This window comes from Sylvia atricapilla, chromosome 2, assembly GCF_009819655.1.
Source record: "Sylvia atricapilla isolate bSylAtr1 chromosome 2, bSylAtr1.pri, whole genome shotgun sequence".
NCBI lineage: Eukaryota > Metazoa > Chordata > Aves > Passeriformes > Sylviidae > Sylvia > Sylvia atricapilla.
Genome location: NC_089141.1, coordinates 47604015 through 47623854, shown reverse-complemented (window position 1 = coordinate 47623854; position 19840 = coordinate 47604015). Strand labels below are relative to the sequence as shown.

Here is a 19840-nt window from a genome sequence, read left to right as displayed (position 1 = left end):
GTGAACTTGTGCACTGATCTGGCCAGACAGCCTGTCGGCTTTATTATCAGACTCACCTGAATGTAGTTGTCAACAACTCCCCAAGCAAAGCCGCAGGGAAAAATACCTTCTATGGGCTGGTTTTCAGGCAAAGGTGGGAAGCCATTTTTTTCTATCAGCTTTTGATAGAACAAGACAGAAGATTTGGGCATCAGCTTCTTGTCATGGCTTTGAAAATCAACATAAAACAGTCCACGTCGAATGCTGTACCCCCTATGCCACTCAAAGCCATCCAGGAGGGACCAGACTGTGTAGCCAAACACATTAACTCCGTCGTACCGGATAGCTGAGGAAAAAACAAACCCAAACTTATCATGGGGCTCATTTTTTCTCTGTAGATTACACCCTATCAGCAATGCTTGCAACATTAGTGTGTATGAACAATGCAACAGGTCAGATAAGTATGTCAGGGCCTTCCTCAAAGCCTATTCAAGAACATAGCTGCACTTTGGGAGCTGCCAGATTATCCTGGAAGGCAGCAGAGGTACCTGGCTTGGCTTTAAAGCAGCAACATTTAGAAAGAGAAGCTGTGCAGCAGTGGTTTGAGCAGTACTGCTCATCAGACGTGCCAAACCTCAGCCCCAGACTAGAGCTTGAGCCATCTGCAGCCACGGAGCTGGTGACTGCCCTGCTCTGCCCAGCTCTGTTCACACTGCAGCTCACTCCACGGTAGCTGTTACTGCAGCACTACCCTGTATGCAAACAGAAGTTACACTCCTTTTCATCTCCTCCCCCTCCACTCCAAATGCATATTGAAAAAAACCTGACAGCACATTTGGTGTGCACATGAATTTTTATTACCACAGATTCCAAGGAGAAGTGATAATACAGAGACTCTGTTTATTTGGTAATTCTGTCTCTTTACATCTTTTATGGCACAGCATTTTCCAACTCAAATATTTAAGGGTTTCTAAAAATACATGCATGTTTTAGGTCAAGTGTTTGACTTCTAAAATCACCACATGCTTTGAAGGTTAATGTCATGATCTACTGGCATCTGCTAGTTTTACCAGCATTATTATAAGATTCCAAATGATACTCACTTTTAGCTGCATTAAACACTGAGATTCAGCAAAATGCTTAGCCTGGGCAAGGCTAAGCTCCAGGAAAGCACAAAGGAGTGTGCTTATTCTAATTACATAATTAGACCCACCCTAATTCAGCAATGCAATTTAAGCACATTTTTAAGTGTTCTTTTGAACTGGTGTTTGGTTCTGTAGCCAGCAAAATTTATCTTTATTACTCACCATTTTCTGTCAGCCAAAACTGGATACTGACTGAACATAATATTTACCAGCCTAGTAACACTGAAAGCGTTATTTCAGGCAAGCAGAATAACAAAATCCTAATTTCCTGGCTTTACTAATTTACCTCATTACAGTCAGTTATGAGGGACCACATGGATTCTTGATTGTAACCCTGTTTGAATCAATTAAAGGAACAATGCGGTTAAATAAGCAACAAATTTGGCCCAGTCTTTGTCAGAGGTCATGAGAAAATGTCTAAGGAAATGGAATATTTCTCCTCCTAAAGGCACCATTCTTTTGTGTTTGGCAAATGTCACTATTTTTCTAACCTCTGCATGCACCCATGATGACATCTGCCATACAGCAGAGTAAAAGCCAGTACAGGTCCACTGTGTGAACCGGTCTCAGTGAGAACTTCTTTGAACGGCATCTCACCCTTCTGCAAGCCATCACATAGCACTCCCACACCTCCTGAGCACCTTGTAAAAATTCTCCTCAAATCATTTTTAAAAAATGTACTAACTTTTAAGTGTCACCTAGGAAAGAAGCAACTCGAAAAATGTTTGGAAGTTCCAAGAAGTCTGGAAGTCTCAAACACTGTATCCCATACAGATTACATGTTAATGGGAAACCACAATAAAAACTAGTATCTCTCTTTTATCTTTTCTTTTCCTTTTCTTTTCTCTTTTCTCTTCTTTTTTTCTTTTTTCTTCCTCTTTCTGTGTATGTCTCTCTTTTTTCCTTTATGTCTGTTGCTGACCAAACTGGGTTGACTGAAACCTGGACTGTCCTTGCTTCTGAAACTGAGTGGCCTTGTCCATGCTACCGCTGCAAGTGACTCCTGATCTGAGCAATCACCTGGAGCATGCCTACAAGTGTGATACTGTACAAACCAGAACTCTGCCAGAACTGGGTTAAAAATTAAATAGCAGTTCAGCTTACACCCTGCTTTGCTCAAGAGCATAGAAGTCGTGCAAGGAAACATGGGAGACCCTTAAGTATCAAATACAGATCTTTAAAACCCTCTGCTCAGCTGCTCTCCAAACCCAGTGCCTGAAGGGGAAGTGTGTGAAGTCCTCAGCCCATGTTTCCATCTGGAAGGTGCCCAAGATCTATATTTCGCCTCTGGACATACCTGAGAATAGCTTGGTCATGGGCCTGGCTGTTCCTTTTCTGCTTAAGACTCTGAATTCAGACCTGGTAACTTCCCAGAGAATGACCCGACCTCCACTAGCCAACATGACCCAGAGGAGCTTGGACGCCCTCCCAGGCAACAAGCTCTGCTTTACAAGGCACAGTCAATTTGTTTGTTGCACCAGAGAAAGAGGAGAGAAGTGAATATGACCCTAGAGTAACTGGTGAGATACCCACACATGGGAGAAGACATCTTCAACCAATTAACAGCTCTAATTAGTACTTAACTTTACATTACAGCACTATTTACTCTAATCAACCCTAAATGGTGCCTGGAAAAAAATAGCAAATCCCCAATAAATATCCTTTCCCAAAGGAAAATTAAAAATTAGATTTAAAAAAATGTACAGAGCTTGTCTACAGCATGCAATATCAGAATGGACACCTGCATCAGCACTTCAAATCAGGAGTACACTTTTGAGCAAATCTCCCTCATCATGCTTCAGTTCACATCACATAGTGGACTCAGAATGCATGGCTTGGGTATCTTTGGGGTGAAATTAATCCAGAAACGGGCTTCAGGAATACATATAGTGTGGACACCTGGCCCTCAACACCAATTCGTTTTTACTTTACAGGCTTGCTCCAACTGGGCTGCACTTACTTGTTAAAGTTGATGCAGAAATAAGCAGTTCTGTCTGAACCAATGCATATACACAACCAGGCACAGATACTGGCAAGATGTAGCAAGTAGCAAAATCCCAGTTATGCAGCTCCATGTCTAAATTAATCGCCCTTGCTTCTCAGTGCTACATCTCCAGTGTCATTTTACTGTCCCTTCACCACTGGAGTGAATTTCATGGTAAATACCTTAAAAATCTTCATATTACAGTGCTTTATTGCACTGGATAGGCATATCTACATCTCAGAGAAAAAGCTTGTGTCTTTGTGTTTGGGTTTTAATGCTGTCCAATAACTGTCCTCACAGCCAGCATGACGCCTTTTTTGGATCTTTCCGAACTCAATTCCCCAAGGTATTGCATAGAGAACTATGGTATTTAGATTGGATTTTGCAGATTCTAACAACAGAAGATTCTGGTGCAATACTTTGATTTTAATGATACCGAAGTCCCTTCTGCAGACCCAATCTGTCTCTGCTTTCTTTTTTATTTCTAGAAAAGGTTTAGGCAAGTGCCAGTATCTTATGAAAAGTCTGTCATACTGTTGTTGCTGTTATTATTTTTTATTGAGTGATACAATAAAAGGAAAGACCCTTTGCAAATTGAGATTGCTTCCAGCCAGCTGTGATTAAAAGATAGATGTATGTATTTCCAGCAATTTAAAATCTAAGCAGAAATGGGTAACTGGACTATGATCCCTTCATGAAGATGAACTCTTCATCTGACTTTATGCAAACTAGTGAATACCGTAATTGCAACAGTTAGTTACCCTTTTGCTTCCATCCTTTTATTTTGGATCCACTGGCTCAGGTATTTATTCACCTTTTAATTTATTTGCAATAATTAGGTTTCTGGAATAGCAGACAAAACCAATTTGGGAGTCCTCTGCATCTTCATTACTGCTGAGAATAAAATGAAGGCAATTTTTGCTCATTCACCATATGAAAATGGCAAAGTAACACAATGTCTATCTCATCTGAACTAACAGATACAATAATACTCTTTAAACCAAGAACAGTAAACTGCAGACAAGTAAATTACTTAATAAATTGTAAATTTAGAAATTAAAAAACAATGAAAATAGAAATGGGAACCCCAAAAACTTATTGGCAACTACTAGGATTGAAAAAATGTTTTCTCAGAAGGAAACAGGGAAACAGAAAATAAGTCTCATTTAAGGTGGTGTATTTTTCTTACCATTTGGAAAAAATAATAGCTTAACAATTTATATTATTTTGATTATATATCCTCAACCATTATTTCTCCTTTAACTGCGAAATTCAAATTACTGTGATTGATGCCCACAGCTGTGCAAATGTAAAATTTATGCAAGGGTATGATGCAGAATGAAAAGATTCCAATATTTCATTTTAAAATGTACTATTTCAGCCTTATGGGTTTTTCATGGGAATTCCTATTGCATAGTATTTACCTTCCCATATACATATTCTTACGTTTTGTACATATGCATTCAGAAAAGGAAAGCAGCTATTAGTATATAACACACTAAATTCTCCTACAGCCACTGAGAATATAGTTTACATGTCTTGCACTTCCTCCTACCAAAGACAGTAAAAATTTTCCTACTGACTTCAAGGACAGCAGCATCAAGCTCAGCAAATATGAGACTTCTTCAAGGAAAGAACAAACCCAGGAAAGGGATGAAAGGGAAGTCTCATTTCACAAGTGCCAAGATGAATGCTAAAGGCTAAAATCAGTTTTCAGCCCGGTGCTTTAACACGTCTCTGTAGGTTATATTGCATTATGATTTTTTCAAGCATATATTAATACAAAGTAAGTCCTACCTTTTAAAGTTTCCATAATGAATTTCTTGAGATAGTAAATATATTTGGCATCATCTTTCTTGGTGGTACCAGAAACAAACCAGCTGTTCTCCACAATGAATATTTGGGGTTGGTTATATTCACTGTTTATCCAGTAAAGGAGCTGCCTCAAGCTTATTGATTCCAACTGCTGGAATTTCATGTGGGAGTCCAAAAGCTGGAAACTCAGGGTAGCTCCAAAAGATAGAGCAAAAAAGTCTGCTGTTCCCTTGATATACTTCTTCTCAGCCTCACTGAATTCAGGCAACAGAGATGAGAGGTTGTTCCTCATGCTCTCTGGATAGTCACCATCAATAAATATGGGCTTAGCAAACCAGCCAAGCACGAAATCAAGGGATTTTTGGCATTCTTTTATGTTCTTCTCAGTCATATGCTGGGGTTTTATCCAGTGGGAGCTAAGGGCAATGGACACTTTTCCTCTTTGAGCTGCACGGAAATGGTCATTGTACAGATGCCAGACCTTAGCATGGGCCTGTTGAATAGAAAGACTGTAATTAATGGACCCAAAAATCCATTTGAAGTGACACAACTGGTGCTCAGTCTTATTCATTCATCAATAGTTTACAATACCTAAATTACCCCTTAATACCATATTAATACCATGTATCAACTAGAAATTGCTAGTTGGTTGCAGAAAGAGCATCTCAGTATTCCATGAGATAACTATTACAGGCACTGAACACACTTCTGTCTTTACTAACTTGTATTACTGAGTTCAGACACACTGCCAGTATTTACAAAAATAAAAATGCATTTAACCAAAAGTCTTTCAAAAAAGGTTTTCATTATAGGAATATCACTTTATCTGCAGATTCATGGATATATAAAGAAGAATCTTAAGAACTTCCCCAAACTCTGAAACAATATAAAACAAAGAAACACCTTTGAACGTAATACTCTTTGAATCAGAACACACAGTATAGGAATATAAAACTACCTATCTGAACTTCAGAAAGCCTGGTTAAAAAAAAAAAAAATTGCCACGGATCCCAAAAAATTATTCCAATAATTCATTTTAATCTATTAAAATTTACTGTTTACACCTAGCATCAGAATGTAAGCACTTGTCTTGTACTTCAGCTTTTATTGTGAGAACATATTTTTGTACCAAATTTCTTTTCTGAGATCTTACATTCAGTCTCTTGATGTTCCCTCTGAAAGCTAAATAGATTAAGTTCCTGAAGCCTTGCATTATCTTCAGGCATTACCTTCAAGCTCTTTAACCAGTCTCATTGCTCTCCTCTGATTCTCTTCCAATTTGTCATCATCCCTCTTTAACTGCAGAAGCAGAATTGGACATAATATGCCAGTCGCAGTCTTTCCAGCAGTAAAACCAGAGACAATTTACCAAACTATTTCTGCTTATGTGGCCACAGAATTACACTGTGTGCATATGCACAGCTAAACTACCATATCTCCAGAGCCCTTCACCATCAAAAACATATCTTTTCTTTGAACCTGCCTTATGAAAGAAATTTGGCTGTTCTGTGAATCAATACCCCATCTTTTGTAATCTATACATTAGTAGAAATTGTCATGGCTTTTTTCTAGGTCATTGATAAAAAGGTAAAAATATGAGTTTTGACAACACAAAGGTAGGAGAGTGACCAATACAACACAGTTCTGTGCAACCCTCTAGAAGGACCTCAAGAGGCTGGAGAGATATGCAGAGAACTGCTGAAATTCCAGGAAGGCAAATGCAGGGTCCTGCACCAAATAACTTTATGTCCCAGGACAGGCTGGGGGAAACCTGGTGGAAAGCAGCTCTGCAGAGAAGGTCCTAGTGGACAACATGCTGTCCCTGAGCCAAGAAAGCCATCGGTGTCCTGGGGTGGATTTGGATGGAAGAGCATTGCCAGCACATCAGGGGAGGTGATCCTGCTCCTCTACTGTGCCCTGGTGAGGACACACCTGGAGTGCAGTGTCCAGTTCTGGGCTCTGCACGACAAGAGAGATGTGCAGCTCCTGGAGCCGGTCCAGTGGAGAAGAGCAAGGAAGACTGGAGCATCTCTCTTACAAGGAAAGGCTGAGGGAACTGGGCCTGTTCAGCTATGAGCTGACTGAGAGGGAACCTCATCAGTGTCTGTAAGTATTTAAGGAGAGTGCCAAGAGGATGGATCCAGACTTTGCTCAGCAGTGCTGAGCTAAAAGACAAGAGGGAACAAGCAGAAACCGATGCACAGGAAGTTCCACCTGAATATAAGGAAGAACTTTTTTACAGTACAGATCACCAAGCACTGAAATAGGCTGCCCAAGGGGGTTGTGGAGTTTCTCTCACTGGAGATATTCAAGAATCGTTGGGATGCAATTCTGTGCAATGTGATCCAGCACGACCCTGCTTGAGTGGGGAGGCTGGACCAGACAAACTACTGTGGTCCTTTATTGCCTGAGCCAGCCTGTGATTCTGTGATTCTGTAATTCTGATCTCTCCTCAATAGAATAAATCCTACCTAATAATTCTACTAACAGTTTACATTTGCATTTTGAGACTCATCACTCAGTATTTTTTCATATGTGCTGCGATGACATGAACCTCCACTCTCACCATACAGAGTCACTGACCAAATGAACATACATCAAAATGTCACATGCATTTTTAGCCCTCTCTGAAATATAAATTATATAGAAAGACTTATAATTCCATTCCATGCAGCTGGTCATATTGGCAAATGTTATTAATTCATTGATAGCTGCTTTTTAGAGTTTTATTTTCATACACCCTTACCATTCAAGCTTCGAATTACAATCACTTCCAGCTGCCAGCAATACTAGGAATATAATTTTTGACATCAACATTGTTAATTACCCAGGAAAATGGCAAATTCTACCATTTTACTGCTCTAACAGAATTTTAATCATCACTGCTGGGAGAAAAAACATTGGAAATAAAGGACAACCAAAGGCAAGACCAATAATCGATGTTCAATTCAGCAGTCCACTGAAACCAGAAACAGAAACTTGCTGTCTTTGACTCATTGTGGGGTAAATAAAACATCTGCATAGCTCTGACACAGGCCCTACAGGAGACTAGACTCACCTTTTCAGAGCAGTCACCAAAACCCAAAGACAACAAACTCAGAGGCAGTGAATCACACTCCACACCTATGCGCATGGCTGAATCAAGTTCTCAGTTGCAGACTTTAGTGTAGATGCTCTCATTTATAATACATCAGTTGCGCCAATAAACATGATGCAGCCTGACCATCTGTCCATATTAATACAATGGGTTTTGATGCTCATGAGAAACTATACTAACGACTTCAAAATCTCATGCCAAAAATGAGAGGTGACCTAAGTACAAATTTTATTTTACTTCACACCAAAGCTGTGTTAAACTCAGGAAAGAACAAAAGACATTACACATCAGGACCAACACCCAACATTTAAAATATTATTTTTAAAATGCCAGTGGGAATGAATTTGTCATCACTTCCAACTCAAATTTGCACACCCAAATTTTCTCTTATAAGGGGGGCATATATTTTTCCTCTGTTGGACATGACTTATCTCCAGTTTACTATCTCAAATGTTAAAATACCACCATGTACACTCTCAAACACATAATTTCATCTCTGTCATCTTCATTTGCAATTATGCTGCCCACCCACATAACACCTTGAGGACTGTGGCCCCCAGAACTCTCAGCCCTCCCTGTTTTCTATCAGTGGAGAGATCTTCCAGCATTTCAGTAGCTTTGGATCTACCATGAAGAAAGGAGAAAGAGAATTCTACAGATTATCCCTTTATATGCATAATGAGGTGCTGTTTACTCTCTCACTGCAACAAAAAAAGATGAAGTGTAGCAATGTGGGATCATCTCACTCAACTTTACTTTCTAAGTCACCTGCTCTGCCTCTACAGAAAATAAGACTGTTGTCTAAGTTATGAAGTGTGAGTCACTCTGCAAGTCCACCTCTCTTCACTGATGACAGACAAAACTTGTTAGTCAGTTTAGACATGACATATTCTATAGGCGGACGAAAGGTGGCAAGAAGAAGACCACTTAAATGTCTGCCCTCTGGAGCGTGCATGAAAAGGAACTGTATTTCCATTACAAAAATGCTAAATGTAGAAAACAGTGCATTAAAGCCCCCAGGCTCTGTGGAAGTAGATTAATGAAGCAGTCAAAACTGCATAGAACTAAAGCTGGAGGAAGCCAGTGACAAAGCAGAGAGCCTATATGGAAATTTGTAACAGAATTAATTTGCCTAAAATTAGGTGGTTAATACAGTTTTACAGATTTCAGAGCAAACTGGACTTCCAGCCCAAATTTCAGCCTGTTTCAGAACCCTGTGAGTCTCCCAGTAAACCTTAAATCACATCTCTTAGCTCCACAGAGAGACCTGAGATACTACAGAACACATCAAATGATAATTTGCACCTATAACTATCTTCAGGCAAATTAATCCTTTTTCTAGCACAGGACTCCTTTTGGGCTGAAGACACTTTATATTTCACTGTCCACATGTGAGCCCAAGCTTCCACTACAGCCAGTGGAGACCTCTGGCTCCACCAGCTGCCTTAACATAGGCAACTAGTTGCCACTCCAGAATAATATAGACTCAGGTCACACTTGCCATTTCCATGCAGGAGACCTGAATAGCCTGGGAAGGGTCAAAAACATTTCCAAGGTAGAAAAAAAAAAAAAAAAAAAAAAAAAAAAAACACCTGCAATATCATAGCATGGGCTAAGTCCTATCAAAGGCCTGCATTGATAGCAGAAGTAATTCAGCACAGGCACATGAACTCCATAATCTGACAAATCCTACTCTGTCAGAGATTGCCCACTCTATGGCAGGACAGATCTATATAGTCCAAGAATTCACAACCTCTATGTGAAGACAATGTAGTAATACAAAGACATTTGTTTGCCTGACTACTCCTCTAAATTCCATGATCTTTAAGATCTTCCTGAGACTGGCATTGATATGGATCATTTTGCAAGTTCTCAGTATTTACATCTATCATGTAGATGCACAGCTTTCACAAGACCAAATCAAGAATTTTAATTTGGAACATCACAATTCCATAATTTGTGTTCATTCTTCCAGAACAAGTTTTCTCAATTCTAAGTTCTGTGTCTTTTGAACCACTAATAATACCAGTCATTTCATAAATAAATTGCACTAATACCTTGCTCTCCACACTCAGAAGAATTATCTTGTTTTAACTGTCTTTTTGCATATTAATGAAACTGAATTGTAAAGTGTTACTGTACTCAGCACTGGTGAGGTGACACCTCAAATCCAGTGTTACAGTTCTGATCCCCTCACTACAAGAAGGACACTGAGGTGCTGCAGCAGGTCCACAGAAGGGCAAGGGAGCTAGCAGAGGGTCTGGAGTCTTTTGAGGAGCAACTGAGGGAGCTGTTTAGCCTGGAGAAACTGAGGCACGGGGAGAACTGTATCATTCATTACAATGATGAATTACACCAACGAGGGTGTAGCCAGGCGGGGATCGGTTTCCTTTCCCATGTAAAAAGTGGCAGGACAACAGGAAGCGGCCTCAAGTTCCACCAGGGGAGGTTTAGATTGGATAGTGAGAACAAATTTTGTCACTGAAAGGAAAGGTTGTCAAGCCCTGCCACAGGCTGCCCAGAGAGGCTGATTTTTTCCTAGTTAAATGATTCTATGATTCTGTGATTTAGCAATACAAAGAGAAGAGTTAATTGGAAAAGGTATACAAAGGGGTTTTGATTAGTAGAAACTGGGCTGATATACTTCCAACAAAAACATCATTATTCAGTTCCACATCAAAAGCCCTTCTGAAATGGAAATAAATATTTGAATGACATGGGAAAACCTAGTATGTATTAGTCACAATGTACCTTGTACCAAGAAGGGAAAAATGTGTTTTTTCACCCATATCATCAAAAGTAAGTATTTTAATCAAAAGCTGCAACAAAAGGATGTCACATTTAATGTAAGTTTCACCTTTAGATTCTGTCAGTTTTACACACAGGGCAAACATTCTCTTTCACAGTCAATCTATATTCTTAATACTGAGTAACAGATACAGGTAGGTAGAAATTGCTTAAGGTTTTTCCATATTTCAAAACTAGTAAAATAACACCTTCCTATATAAAGCACAGGACTTTTATAGATATTAGTTATACAGTTACTCTGTTTTTCCCCAGTTACTCCTTCCCAAATATGCAGTGTTCCAGTTTTATTTTTACAGTCTGTTAGCCAATATCACCACAGATGATCATTTCAATTAATTTAATATTTCTGACCAATCTTAACAACCTTGCAATAGAATTAGGTTATGTAAATGGTACACAGAATACCAAGTGAACATTTTTCAGTCTACAACGACTCCACGTAAAATTTGCTAGAATTACAGCTCTAAGTATTGATCACACATCTGAACTACACTTTTTGTTCCAGTTCCTTTCTCAATACACATTAGTCACTGTTTTGCACACTGTGCTGGTCATTGGAACATTCTGATGCCTCATGAACATGAATGAATTTATGGCAGCCGCACATTAGGCACAAAGCAATAGCATTCCTATTTTAAGAATTTGGAACAGAGATATTACAATATGCACAGAAAAAGAAAAATTAAACCAGATACCCCAAGTTGTAGACCAGTGCATTAACTCCAGAATAAGTGCCTCTGTTTAATGTGATACTCACCTCTACAGACAAAATACCCAAAAAAGCATTAAGTATATGTCTGAAGGTGCAGTGCCTAGATAGAACACCATTTTTTCTCATCACAGGCAAAACAGACCTTTGCTAGCATGAGAATAAAAGGGAGAAGTCAGCCTGAAAGCATGAAGCTGAGCCACAGGCATCAGGATGCATTGTGGTTCTCCAAAGATATTAGCAGAAGGGGGAAAAAAAACAAACCCAAAAGATAAGAGAGCAGGTAAGAGTTATTTTTCCACTTTGCTATTGAATTTTAGAGCAGATGAAAGTCTTGGAAGGCTTTTACTTCCACGTACTGTATGCACAGCCATAACGAACATTATCAGAGATAGATATGCAGCAGGGAGACACAGTGATCACAGTGTGATGGAAGGAAACAAAACCCCCTTGATCCCACTGTGTCAGGTGGCTGCTGCAGGAAACCTCTCCTTTGAAGTACAGAAAGCTAAGACATCATGGCAGAAGCCCTGAGTTAAACCTCCCTCAGGCTCGCCTTGCTTTGGAAGGCCACCCACTGGGCCAGCACCCTGCGGCATGGCAGCCAGAGAAAGGCAACTGGAGAGCACAGAGCACTCTGCAAACCCCACTGGCACCATGAGAGGCTGTGCAAACACAGGATACACCCTTCGGCAGGGACTCATCTCACCCCATTTTTGTCATCACCTGCATCTGAAGCACATCTCATGCAGCACGGGGACACCTCTGGGTCACAATTCACTCAAGCCATTTTTAATGCCTAGACAAGAGAGTGAGATGAAAAAGTGCCTGTTCTACTCCACTCACCACGCAGACAGGCTGGCACAAGCACTGGAGTCAACATCCTGTCCAAATAAACAAAAGCACTGAGAGACAAGTGGGCTGGGAAAGCAGTTTCAAGTCTCCTGAGATGCAAACAGTCTCTGAAAATATAAAGGTCATCTGCAAAAGAATTAAGCAGCATTTCACTTTGGGAAGCAATGGGAGACAAGATAAAAATAGCTTTATTTCTGACAACAAGTGCTTCTGAGACACTTGATGTGTTTAATCATTTTCCGTTACCTCTGACAGAAAAGATTAATTATGGAACTGCACCAAAATAGTTCAAGGAATGTTGTGACCCATGTGAATATTAAAGATATGAGAGATTCTTAAACAGAGTACAAAAAGAAGATAAAAGTACAGAGCAGTACTCTTGAGTGATTTAGAGACAATCTTGCAGTACTGCAGTGAACTAAAATAGTCACTGATAAAAGACTTGAAATCTGGGACATAATGCTTAGGCACTATTTAGGGGAAGACCAAGATAAAATCACTGCCATCAAAATTGCATTGAGCATGCTGGAGATACATAAGCATACAAAAGCTCCAGTACTGAGAATGACCTGCAAAGTTCTCCACCAAAACACGAACTTCCTGGAAGACAGGCCAGGTTCTAATCATCATGATCATACCCATACACAAAATATAGATACAAGGGAAAACACATGAAGAACTTAGTTGTAATCCTGAAAAGCAAGCACACAGAACTGCACAAGCTGTAGTAAACAGCACAAACCAAGACAACACCACTTTGCAGGAGCTGATATTTGTCAGACACATGAACAAGGAGGATAAAAAAAGCACCATGACTTTGGAGAAACTTGTAATGGGAATGCTGGTATCAGTTTTGACAATTGAACACACCATTAGCCAGGCAAACAAATGGAACACTAGTGGATTTTAAGCCACATTCTGGTTGGAAAGAATCAGCACTAAGAAAAATGTTAAGCATATAAAACTCTCATAAAACTCACATAAAACTGATACATCAAAAACATACACAGAATATGTAAAAGTGATAAAGCAATGCCCAGTCAGAGCACTGAGAGTAAATGATGTTAAAAACTGCAATAACCAGTCTTTGTTATAGTACTGTCAAGGAGAAGGCATCCATTAAGACTTCAAACCTGTGGTTTCACAAAGGTTTTTACACACTGGATGGAAAGAGTAAAAACCAACAGAGGAGGAAGGACTGCCCACAGAAGCTCTCGAACTACAGAACACAGCTTTAGAAGCCAAAGCCCCAGGATTCTCAACTTTTCCTTGTGCTAAGGCAGAAGCCGAATTAGAAGACTGTTGCCCTCCAAAGCAATAGTGAGGAGGACAACCAAAGTAGCATGCATAATCTTTAGTGACATCAATCTTCAAAAAAAGAAACTGCTTTTGGTTAAATGCAGAATCAAAATAACTAAATAAACACAAAAGGCAAACATCTCCAATACCTTTAAGGACAAAAATTCTGGAAGAGGTGCCTAATGTCAAGCATGTTTCTATGGTTGATGCATCAGCTGGTTTTCTGGTAGATGCATATAGGGAAGCCAAATACTGATCTGTTCATAACTGGCCCCTCAACCCAGGTGTTTCCCAGGGAGAAATAACATATTTCTGAGGGTTTAGTGGAAGCACATGAAGAAAATTGATTTGAGCAGTTAGCAGAAGCTAAACAAACAAGACAGTATTTTAGAAAGAAAAAATTTCTTAGCAAGAGATAGAGGTAAACAGAAATAAGACTGAAGTCCATCATCAATATGTGTACCTGACAGATAAGGAAGTGACAAAAAGATTTCAGCTTGCTGGACCTAATCTAGCTAGCTAAACCAAAAACCCAGCTTGGAAGAAAGCCTACAGTTCGGCAGGAGTATTATAGAATACAGAACCCAGGTTACTCCCTACCACCATCCCTGCATTTAAGGAACCCAGAATAGATGCTCTGATGCTCTGGTGTTAATAATTAACCCTGAATCTTATCCTGGGCAAACCAATAGAATGAAAATAAATTGACCCAACTCTTTCTGGATAGGTACTGGAACATTCTCACTGCGACTTAATGCTCCCAAAAAACAGAGAAAAAGAAATCCCTGTCATGCTATTAGTACAAGAACATCAAATGATACTAGACTTGGAAAATCCATGTTTGAAGAGTTGGGAAAGGCTGACAGACTGGAAGTCAGAAAGAGGTGCATGAATGTGCTGCACTAAAAGCTCCAGAAGTTCAACTGGAGATGAATGGGTAGAGGCATTTCTTCAATCAGAGTCTCAAAAGAAATTAGACTGCAAGAGTATGGGAAAGTGTTTTAGTCCAGACCATCAACCACAGAAGCAGTAAAAATACCTCCAAACCGCAGAAAAAAGCTTACTGGAGTAACAAATAATTGCATGAAGATGAGTCATTTCTGATGCTCCAATATAGCCTATCATAAAAGCAGACAGTGCTACTTACTGGGTAATGGTTAGATTTTGAGCAATTAAATCTGTTATACCATAAACCACACATGCTGCAGCAAAAAATGCCAGAGTCCGGCAGAACAGATTTAGCATATGCCGTCTTTGGAATTTTGTTAAGAGGGCAAGGACAGGAAGAATTTCCCCCTATATTTGAAGGGCAGTAATATCATTCTATAAGTACCCACTGCCTCAGGATTTCACTGTCCTCTAGCTTTATGCAATATTCATAACAACCAAACATGGAAAAATTTATCAGAGGCTGATCAAATCCATGTAATTTCACAAAGAGATGAAGCATTAACCTACAGTCAGATTCAAACACCACTGAAAGAGTGAATTGTACAAATATAAGCCATAATTTTGGGAGCTGTTCACTTCTAAGTGAACTGATGAACAGGCCAAGTGGTACATAAAAGAGAAAAATATTTAGGAACACACTAATCACCTTAGAAGGATGAATGAGAAAAATTAGTAAGAAGTTCCTTGCTCTGCAAGTTCACATAAGCCGCAATCTTCTGTGACTTTTATTCTTCCCCAGGATTCTGTATCAGTGTTTGCAGATACGATTAAGCCTTTAACCAAGTTTTTAAAGAACGTGCAGGAATGAGAGTGGAGATCAGGACAAAACCTGACCTCAGCAGCACTCAAAAAGGCTGGCATAGCAGCCACACTGGGGATGCTGTTCCAGCATGGCCACTTCATTTGCACTTTGCTACCCCCTCCAGAAGCAGTAGAGGTTATGTTATTACAAAACCAAAGGAAGTCAGTCAGTTCACTGTACAAAAAGGAGCACATGGTGCTCCTGGGAGACTTGACGTGGTGACTCAGAAATTAGAGTGGGTGAAAGGTGCAATTACCAAGCTTGGCATGTGTAAGTGTATGAACAGTGTGGGCTCAGCAGAAGAGTGAGCTACAAGAATAGGTGGTCTCCAGAGCATATCGTGGGGATCTCATCCAATTTATTCACAAGAAAAGTCACTTCAAAGAGACTAGAACAAGAGAACGGTAGCTTCATCTTGGAGAAGATATTAAGCAACTGCTACAGAATTACTTGATGTGTATTACAATACTTGTTTCTAGAAGGTAGACTAGATCCTCTTTCTTTTCAGCACTCAAAGATACCAGTTCCATGGTTTCAAATACAAAATGAAAGATCCTTAATCAGTCTCACAACAGAATGGTATACTGCAGTGCCCAGGTACATCAAACGGCTTCAGAACTATTTCCAAATAAACATGTTGGTGGATACCTTTCCCTATTTTAAGTTCCTCTGTGAGAAAAAAACAACTACTGGGCATCAACAGTAAAGGAACTGGAATAGTCTCCATCAGTGAAGGGTACCATTGAGTAATATGAATACATTCAGCTCAACATAATTATTATAAGAATTACAAATTTAATCATCCAATATGGAACCAACATATTAGAACAGAACTCTGTGCTATAATATAGGCAAATGAAAACCAGAATGAAGGTGACTTGCTTGAAGCAATTGCTACAAAATTCTTTTTAAACCAAACATTTGGATTGTTCATGCCCAAATCAGTTAGTTCAGCCATTTGTAAATGATAACCTGTGTTTACTCTGCTGTAAGCTTGGCCACTAAATTTAACCATTCTGAGATTAGAACTATGCATCAATGACAACAGGCTATGGAGTAAGACAGAATGTCTCATTCAACTCTCTAGATGGATGCAGAAAGCAGCACATCAGGATAAGCAATATAAATTGAAGGTACCAGTTTTCAATTTTCAGACAACTGTTTAGATTACAATCTGACTAGATCTGAACATGCAATTCTTCCTTCTTTTTCCAGTCAGTCTGCAACTGCTTATGTCAGATCCAGCTGTGTTTCCATGCATACTCGATAAAAATGCAACCACTACAGGCTTATCTCATTGTGTGTAACCTACTCGAAATGTTCTGGCTTGGGCATATATAACAGAAATGACTGAAGTGCATGATTTCAATTATACACTTTTAAAAGAAATGCTCAATTGCAAAACTCACTGAAACTGTACAGTAAATTAACTTTAATCCAGTACTTTTGGAATAGGTTTTGTGTCAACTCAGGCCCCAGAGAAAACCTGCCTAACCAGGACCTGCTGCTAACCAGGTGAGTATGGGTCACCTGAAGATCTCTGTCAAACTTGAGAGCCAGTGCAAATGTCATGGAAATTCCACAATACAAATGGTAACAAGAATCTCCAGCCACTGAATCCCACCCCTGTGAAGCAGAAAGTAGCTCCTGACCCTGACACACGGTAGTAGTCAGAAGGGTTAATGTCCATGTGTGACCTAAGATTCAGTAGCTCAGAGTCATCCCAATACCACTTGGGATGTTCTGGACCATCAAGATATCTGCACAACACATGACCTCTGGAAAACCTGTGTCTTTTGGACTGGCAGCTGGAGGCAGGAGAGGATACCCTAGGCTTCTCAAATGGTACATGTTTATTATGTGCACGACTTCTTTAGCACTGGTAGCTTAAGAGGCAGCCTTGTGACTGTATGAAGTTCTGACTGTGAGAAGGACATATACTCTGGAACAACATATAAGAATAAATCAAAGTTCTGAAAGGATTCAGGAAACCCAAGAGGATCTAAGCAAGACTTTTTCACTCCAGAAGTTTTACACCAGCACCAAACCTTGAAAGGCTGACAAGATGAACCTTAGGACCCTGCAGATGGACAAGTCAAGCAAAACTGAATGACTCATAATTAGTGGTCTGGATATCTCAGTGGTCTGTCCATCTTTGCACCAGCACAGTGAACCACAGGGCTAACTGAAAAGTTTTCATTAATACAATGGTTATTACCGGCTGTAATTCTTCCTTAATGTTATTGCTTTCACCAAGCTAGGCTATGAAAGTAAGATCTGAGAAGCTGTAGGAAGAATTCAAGCTGGTTACTCAGCAAACTCATATCTCATCAGTGGGGATACAGTCATTGGAGGAGGCAGACTTTAGTTAGACATATTTATTTTAAGGAATCAATACACTCTTCAGCAGCCACCAAGAATAGGAAGAGTAACTATTCAAATCAAAATTCAGAAGACGAAAGAGAAATTCCAGTGCAAGGAAAGATGGGATGAAAATGATTCATTGGGAGAAGTGAAACTCTTGGGGTATCACTTTTTTAAATTAGAGCAACAACATGAGTCAAGAGATGGAAGACCAAGATGGCATCCAGTTTTGCACTGGAAACAAACTTTGAATCTCTGAATTTCTTCAGTGGCAAGGATGATGTATGTGTATTTATTCAGTTTTTCTATAAGCTTTTCACTATACCACAGTCACAGATTAAACTGGATTCAATTTATACCTCCTTTGATTTAGGAAATATATTTAGAATCTCATCCAAAGCATGCTGAAACCATGAAAATACACTTTTGAGGTATGAATAGGTCCCTTTATGTCTGTTTCTAAATGCATGTTTAATGGTAGATATAAAACTGCTTTACTGAAGAGATGAGTGTTAACTCGGAAGTGTACACATAAAAGTTTTCCTGCTTTATTCTTGCAGCCAGCAAATAGAATAAGAATCACCATCTCCAGTAAAAGCTGAGCTCTTGTAGAACAGATAACTGCACCAAACTAAAAGTATTTAAAACGAAATATCTAATTCTTAGTTTATAAACAAAATCTTCATATTGTTGATTACCTGTTGTAATTAAGCTGTTTTACCTGTTTGTATAAAAAAGAATCTAACTTATCTGGATGGCATAATAGTGAGTAAATGTTTAAATAGTGTTGATAGAAAGCTGAATGTTAAAAATTGATATAATACCAGCTACAGTTGCTTCCTTTTTCAAACCATATCCCATACATTTATATGAAGCTATATAGGATAGGGTAGTTTACTACATAAATGTACTACATCAATGTACTGCAATCTCAGCCTTTGCAATGGAAAAAAAAAAAAAAAGTGAAAGACCTAAAGCTGCTTTTATCCAGTCCTTAGAAAAATAAAAAATAAATTTAAAAATAAACTAGAATACAGCAAAAGAAAAGGAGGTGTACTGTTAGGATGAATGTTTAGTCTAAGCCACATAGAAAAGGGTGTGTGCTGGGTAATACATACCATTGCAAATGCTAATTAGCTACCCTTCTTTCAGCAATCCTCGTTTCAGCTTCTGTGCTCTCACCACCACAGTACTAGACACTTTCTAACATCACATGAACAGACTGAGGTATTCATAAATAATCTTGTCAACTCAACGAATTTTAAACATACTTAGCACAGTTAAATTTTAGACTTTACTCTAGCAGCACAATGAGCACTCCTGGGGGCCTAGCACATGTTCATTTTAAAGTGCAATGTAAGATATTTCACTGCTCTCTGACAGTGAACTGTTCTCATTGTCTTTTGGAGATAAAGCAGTTGTCTCCCTTTGATATTGGAGTTTCTTCACATAAGAAACCTACAAAATATTATTTTTCCTTCGGCTAACACTGGCACTGTTAAAAAAAAAATACTCAGTTGAAAGAATGGGCACAAGGGGAAACTAACAAATTTTAATCTTTTGTCTACTATATCAAAGTGCAATACTAAACTTCAAATTGCTCTAGAACAAAGTATAAAGCCAGTGATGACAAGACACTTGTATACATGAACAAGAATCATCACTGAGCTAAAAACATAAAAAATGAAATAAATGCATGTGTATCTACCTATTTTCTTTCCTACTGATTTCAGATACAACTAAATACTCTTCCCTCAGCTATTTTAAATATAGATAAAAATACAAGGACACATTAAAACCTTAACTCTGGTATCAATTAACTCAGAGTTTCAGGTACACTTTCTAAGCAATTTGTCTAAGGTTGGCCTTTATTCTATTTAACCATGTCCTTGGAAATTCTGCCATTATATTGCAGTATGTAAATATACTATATCAAATTAAAGTAAGTTTTAATATCAAACTGCACCAGAACAACAGAAATGCGAGTTCATATAAATCTTATAGCAGCATCATTCATCCTCCTTTGTCCAGG

At 39.0% G+C, this 19840-nt stretch overlaps 1 protein-coding gene across 1 annotated transcript in view; it reads right to left on the bottom strand.

Annotated features, from left to right (window-relative positions):
* Positions 1-19840, bottom strand: part of KL (klotho) — a 46033-nt gene that overhangs the window by 8297 nt on the left and 17896 nt on the right. The window contains exons 2-3 of the mRNA XM_066313165.1: positions 4906-5416; positions 57-325 (exon numbers count right to left, since the gene is read on the bottom strand). Of these exons, the coding sequence (XP_066169262.1) occupies positions 57-325; positions 4906-5416 (780 nt within the window). The remainder of the gene's footprint in view (positions 1-56; positions 326-4905; positions 5417-19840) is intronic.